General features: G+C 32.7%; 1 protein-coding gene across 1 annotated transcript in view; it reads left to right on the forward strand.

The window, feature by feature from the left end:
• The window catches only part of NDUFAF2 (NADH:ubiquinone oxidoreductase complex assembly factor 2), a 124,378-nt gene that overhangs the window by 82,116 nt on the left and 34,942 nt on the right, over window positions 1–7,320 (forward strand). Inside the window, exon 3 of the mRNA XM_006906049.3 lies at window positions 6,071–6,111. Coding sequence (XP_006906111.1) covers window positions 6,071–6,111 — 41 coding nt within the window. The remainder of the gene's footprint in view (window positions 1–6,070; window positions 6,112–7,320) is intronic.

Consider the following 7,320-nt stretch of genomic DNA (forward strand, 5'->3'; position numbering starts at 1 on the left):
TTATAGACTACATCTTCAACATATCAGAGTCTTTATGTGGTAATTCCACTTCATACAGAGTACAAGAATCTTGTAAAAGTATACCATCATTTTTCCTTTCTCATATTTCTGTTGTGATTGTCATGTATGTTATAAACAATACACTACATTGTTATTTTTATTTAAACAGCGAACTAGCATTTAGAGATATTTAATTACTTAGAAAAACATGACATATTTATTCATATTATTACTATTTATAATGCTCTTCATTCCTTTTTGTATATCCATATTTCTTTCTGGAATCTTCTTTTAGTCTGTAAGGCTTTGTTTAACATTTCTTTAAATGTAAGTCTGCTGGTGTTGAACTCTTTCAGCTTTTATATGTATGAAGTATATTTTTAAAGATATTTCTCTGGGTATAGTATTCTAGGTTGATAGGTTTTTTTTCTTTCAATAGTTAAAGATATTCTACTTTACACAGTTTCTGTTGCAAAATCTGTTGTCATGCTTATCTTTAGCCCTCTGTATGTAATGTGTATTTTTTTCTTTGGCTATTTTAAAGTTTCTCTCTTTTTTTTTTTCCTGGCTTTGAGCATGATGTAGTCTCTTGTGCTTAAAGTTTCTTGAGCTTCTTAGACCTGTGGATTTATAGTTTCCATCAAATTTGGAAAAATTTTGCCATCATTTCTTCAAGTTTTTTTCCTGTGCCCTTTTCTGTCTTCTTTTTTGGGGACCTCATTTATAATTTTAGGCTGCTTGAAGTCTCACAGCTCATAGATGCTCTCTGTTCATTTGTGGAGACTTTTTTCTCTTTGGGTTTCATTTTGTGTAGTTTCTCTTGCTTTATGTTCAAGTTCACTAGTCTTTTCTTTTACAATGTCAAATTCCTATTAATCCATCTACAGTATTTTTCATTTTAGACATTGTAGTTTTCTTCTCTACAAGTTTGACATGAGTCTGTTTTATGTCTTTCAGGTCTCTTCTTAACATGTTTTATTTTTCCTCTAGCTTTTCGAGCTTATGGAGTACAATTATAACTTTTAAAGTTCTTATCTACTGATTCTACCATCTGTGTCTGTTTTCAGTTTGTTTTGGTTAGTTGATTCCTTTTACCTCAGTATGCAAAGTGTTTTCCTTTTTCTTTGTTTGCTCAGAAATTTCTGATTGGATATCAGATATTTCAAATTTTTGCCTAGTTGGATACTGGATATTTTTGTATTCGTATGTATATTCTTGAGCTTTGTTCTGAGACACAGTTAAGTTACTTGGAAGCAGTTTTATCTTTTCAGTGCTTGCTTTTAAGATTTGTTAGGTGGGTCTGGAGGAGAGTTTAATCTAAGACTAATAATTCTGCATTGTTGATACAAGTAATGAATTATATATATTGACATATATCCTATCACCCTTGCTATATTTTCATAGTTAGAAATAAGGCACAGATTCTACCTTCACTCAGAAAGAAGAGATCAGACAAAGGCCTGAATACTAAGATGTGGGGGTTGTGGAGGCTACTATCTTCTCTACACAAGGTAACATAAATGACCTTGAAAACATTATGTTGAGTAAAATAAGCAAGATGCGAAAGAGTACATACTATAAGAATCCCATTTATATGAAATGGTAGAAAAGGCAGAACTAATCAATAGTGACAGAAAAGATATCACTCATTGGGGGTTGTGGATGGGTTAGGTGGATGTTTGTATGTAGTGAGATACTGGAGAACTTTTGAGGGTGCTGGAAATGTTCTATATACTGAGTGGGGTGCTGGTCACAAGGTTGTACACATTTGTGAAAACTCAAGGAATTGCATACTTAAAATGGTTTCACTGTATTGTATAAATTATAGCTCAATAAAGTTCATTAAGAAAAAAAAGAACAGAAATAACCATGGACATCACAAAATTTGTAACTTAAATGTGCCAACAAAATCTAATAGTATCTTAAGATATGCTTCAGGGTCAATAATCAGAAAATGACTCCTTTTGTAATATATCATTTGAAGAATTTTCAAATTCTTCAAAAAATATGGATTTTTGATTTTTATAGTTCTTTATGATATGTCAACACTCAGAACTGGCAAAGATTATTTTTTAAAAAATGAGGCTTTATTACAATATCATCTTTTCCTTACGTAAAGTAAACAACACATATTTCTGATATATCTTTGGGGAGCAGACTGTTCATAACCTTTCTACAATTCAATGGTCACCTACTGAATCTGGTGATAAATGTTTCATTTACCTTAACCCCTATTGTCAATGCTCTAAAAGTATATTAGCCTATGGAGATTTGAAGAATGTATGCTTCATGAAGTATTTTTCTGCCTCCTTCTTCTAGTCCTTTTTCATGATTAATGGGAGCTTTAATTTGCATACTCACTTTTATGTTCATTATATTATGTTATGTTCCAATAAGGGTATTAAAGTTCAATGAAAATCTCATGCATACTGATGAGAATGCAAATGAACATTGATGAAAGAATGCTAGGATCTTAAGGCATAAACTGTCCAGTTATCTTGCTAATTTCTTTTCAAACAATGGTTACATTATAATGAAGACTGATATAGAACCCACCATACAGATACAATTAGCAATGGCAAAATCATTATATAATTTATAATTGGATAGACATTCGATTCCAGATTGTTCTGGGGTTAAAAAAAAAGAAAAGAAATTTAATGATTTGATATTATTGCTTATTTTTATTCATTTCTCCTACTGAACTTTGCCAACCTTCAACAGGACATCTCCTTTGTTTTGCTGTATGTAGTGAGTGGGAAACTAGGGATAATTATATAAATGAGTGGTCACATTAAAATTTTCCAATCGTAACCTTTATTGGATGCATAACAAAGAATGGGCATCAATCATCATCTCAAGAAGATATTTCAAGTATCTAGTTAATGTAGAATTATAAGTATACAAATTTATTTCAGCAATTGCATTTTTCTATCTAGATTAAACAGCCATTTAAAGCAAAGCTAAAGGAATCCTTTGTAGCTTTCTTAGAAAATAGTGTCCTATGAGAGTAAATAGTCTAGGTGGTACTTAATACATTATCTGAGTTATATTACATTCTTACATCTATAATGAATTTTATAAATGTATGTAAAACCAATAAGCTTTAGAAAACACATATCAGGGTTTCCTCAACCAATTAATCTACTTTGGGATTTTAAAAAATTATTTACATTCTATTGAAGAATTTTTCTTTTTCTAACTTTACCAAAAAAAAAAAAACAAAAAAAAACCCTGAAAATGCTGTTTAGTAAACTCATCAATAAGACAAATTGTTGTTTTGAGTTTTTATACTCATGACGATAGTAAGTGTGCATTGTACCACCCCATACTTTTCAGCAGGCTCTAATGCCAACAATATGCGTTCATAGATGCTAGAATACATGGTAATCATTAGTAAAAAATGTAATACTTAATGTTTATCATAAGTACTATGAAAGTCTTTGAATCAAGATATACAGTTATTGCTAAAAGGCTTATACTTAATGATAGCCCTAGTATAAGCAAACGTTTTCTTTAAAGGGTCAAATGGTGAATATTGTAGGCTTTGTTGGTCATATGGTCTGTTCCAACTACTCAACTCTGCTGTTGTAGCACAAAAGCAGCCATAGACAATGTGTAAACAAATAAATGTGCCAGTGTTCCAATAAAACTTTATTCGTAAACATCAAAACTTGAATCTATAAATTTTCATGTGTCATGAAATGTTGTTTTTTTGTTTGATTATTTTTTTAACCATTTAAAAGTGTAAAAACAAGCTGTTGGCTGAATTTGGTTTGCTGTAGTGTGCCAACCCCTGCCCTACCAGTGATTTTTCTGAATTAAGTTTCTAATCTAGATTAAAACTGAAGATATACCACTTAAAACCTTTTAGAGTTATATGGCTCATGTTGAATTATTTTAAAAGAAGCCTCTTTCCAAGAAAAAAAAATGTATATAACTATAGGTAAGTAACTTTTATTTTGACCATAAAGAGGCAGTTGAAAAATTCTGTAAACTACTTCTTTCCTTGATTGCACAGAGGAATCTTGCTATTACTAAGCTGGATTTTCTAATACAAGTCAAAACTCCCATTAAAACAAGTATTTTTATAGTGGAATTATTTTATAGTGGAAGTATTTGTTCAACAGCTGTATGAAATACCTACTCTTTCAAGCATTTAGGTGGTAGGAAAATAAATATCCCATGGATAGATTGATAACCTTACAGGCTAACAAAGAATATAAAACTTGTGCAAGTTGTGGCTAGAAATGGACCAAATTGAAGTGGAAGCTAATAAGAAAGACAGTGCAGAAAAGGGTAATTAGGGATAGAAGTTCAGAAACAAGAGTAGAGAAGGCAAAATGCTGGACTATATTAGAGAGGTATGGGTTCAGTGCAAGAGAGAATAGAGCAGAAAAAAAGTAATTAATTCCAGGACAGCAGTTGACTGTTGTTATTTCTGCCCCAACAGCCATTCATTCACTACTGGGCTTGTATGAGGGCAGGACCTTGGATGACAGGAGGCAGACTGATGGAGTTGGTCAGATTTTAGAGCCAGTTCAGAGTATGATTCCCAGTATACCACTCACTAGTCACATGAGTTTAGACAAGTTGCTTAATCAGTTTCCAGTCTGTAAAATGGGGTCATTAATTCTTATTTCCTTACATGGAGTAAGTTTCACAACCTATTTCTCTTCCTGGTCTTTTGCTTGTTGCTTACCAAAATTCGAGAGACTGCTTAGTGGAGTATGGATGGTTTTTTGAGCCAGAGACAGGGTTGGATCTGGATTCCAGTCCCACTCACCATTACTACTTAATTTGGGAAACGTATTTAATTTCTCTATCAAATAAGGATACTTCACAATTTTGTAATGAAGACTGAATCAACTAACATGATAAAATAGTTTTTTTACTTTTTAAAGACATAGTCCCTACAGTATATTTCTTCAGTTTCCTATATATCCTTATAGGCCAAACAGATATTATTGATCTTTGCTTTTTTGAGTTTGCTATTAAAAATATAGATTTGCTGAATAATAGTGATAATGGTAGTAACAATTTAAACTTGTATACTTACTGTATGCCAGACTCTGAGCTAAGAATTTATATATACTATTTCATGTACCTTTAATAACAACCCTAAAATATAGATACTGTTATAATTTATATTTTACACCTGGGAAATCTGATGCCTAGAAAATTAAATAACTTGCCTCAAGTATGTGATGAGTTGGGATTTGAACCCCAAAAATGTGCCTCTACTCTCCTAAGCACTTTGAGATCCCAACATCTCAAACAAGCTTCAGTCAGAACAATTGAGACCAAGTCATTCCATCTATGGTGCTCACATTCTTAAATGTCTAAAAAGAGCTCGCTCTTGCCTCTTTTCTAATGTACTATTAATCACATCATTCTTTATGCTCTTCTCAGAGCCTTCTTTCTGATATCAGTGATTCCGATGCACTTCAGTAGGGGCATCGGCCCTGCTCCCTTCATATTGCTGTAAAGCGTCTAGTGCAGTGTTCAGTAGGTATTTCACAAATACGGGCTCCTTCTGCTCTGCAGCTCATTTCCCAAGTGTTGGAGCTAATACTTGATACCAACCATAGGAGTTAGGCTGCTTGCTAGAACAGATTAGAAGTCTCTGTAAAGTAAAACTTTCTATGTTCCTTCCTTTATAAATTGAGCAATAACTAATTCATATTTTCAGGATATGTAATTTTGATATTGCCTTGAAGTTTATTGTGATTTGGCCTATATGCCATACATACACTAACTTGATTCAAATGATCATATGAGGTACAACTTTAGATATGAAAATGTCCACTCTCTATCTTCCCAAACTGTTGTATTTTTTTATGACACAAATCACCTTCTGACATCGTATGTTTATGTATTTCTTTTCTATACCTTCACTAGTATATAAGCTATAGTAGAGAGGGAATTCATGTTCTGTTCCCTGTTGTACCTTTAGTGCCTAAAACAATATATAACAGATGCTCAACAAATATTTCTACTATGTATGCATGAGTGAAATGTTTGTGCAAATTATGGAAAACTTACATTTAAATATTATTTTTCTTTACAGCTTGGATTAGAAGAACAAGAAAGACTCCACCTACTATGGAGGTAAGAATATACAAGGACAATACTCAAATAGCATGTGTTTATAATACTTGTTTCTCAGTTTGTACTCAGAGATACATGAAACCTTAGAATAGATATGATGCATCTTCCAAAGTGTTCATTTTACTCCACAGAAACTAATTTAAAACATTTTTATAATAAAATAAATGAACAAATTATAGAATATAACAAAATTCGTATAAATTTTTAAATGAAATAATAAAAAAACGAAATAAAACAATTTTTAGAAAATTTGGACTTATAGCAGGACATTTCTCCAGGCCTCGTTCCAATATGGATGCTTTGGTGGAAAAGTATGAGAAACACTGAATATCTTGGTCCTATCTGAATCATACTCTGCTTGCTTATTTGCCCTTATTTTATTTTAAAACAATAAGATAAGGTGTTCTAAAATTATTTTACAGTTTAAGAAATAAGGGTATTTCATAATAAGAAAGTTTCTAAATTTGTTATTATACTGCCTATTCCTTTTTTTTCTACTATTTAGGACTTTCCTTCTCTTTTCTCTCCCCGATTTCCACCCTACTACATACTCTTATCACAACACAAATGAGCTCCAACACTCAGGTCCCATTTGTTGAGAGGCGAGGTACTCCAGGGCAGAACTCATGATGATTCATTCCTCCTGTACTGACCCCATCAATATTTCTCTGGCCGAGATCTGAGTAAGCACATCTCTAAGCCCTTTCTAGTTTTGTATGATGCTTCTACCTTGGCCCTGTCTTATTCTTCTCAGACTCTTCTTTCCAATATCATTGAACCTTGGAATAAAAGGGAAAAAAGTCAATGCTAACCAAGATTCAGATGTATCACCAGTGGTTTACAGTGGTAGGATGGATGGAGGAACCCTTCTGATTCTCCTCTAGGTTATAGTAAGAGCTACTATTCTTAGAGGAAAAGGTGTTTCTTCTATCCTCAGAACTTTGAAAGCCTTCTTCCATAGAAACATTGATATGCAAAGTGATTAGATGGAAGCAACTGCAATAATCAGTCCTAAGGCACCACCCTGTAAATTTTAAGTAATCCCAGCAATCAGAACTGTGACACCAAGTCATTCCATGGTGTTCACATTCTCGAATATCTAAAAAGGAGCCCTCTCTTGCCTCTTTTCTAATTTACTATTAATTACATCATTCTTATGCTCTTCTGTACCCTCCCCAACACACACACACACACACACACTCTCTCTCT

This window comes from Pteropus alecto, unplaced genomic scaffold (genome assembly GCF_000325575.1).
Source record: "Pteropus alecto unplaced genomic scaffold, ASM32557v1 scaffold70, whole genome shotgun sequence".
In the NCBI taxonomy this organism is placed as follows: domain Eukaryota; kingdom Metazoa; phylum Chordata; class Mammalia; order Chiroptera; family Pteropodidae; genus Pteropus; species Pteropus alecto.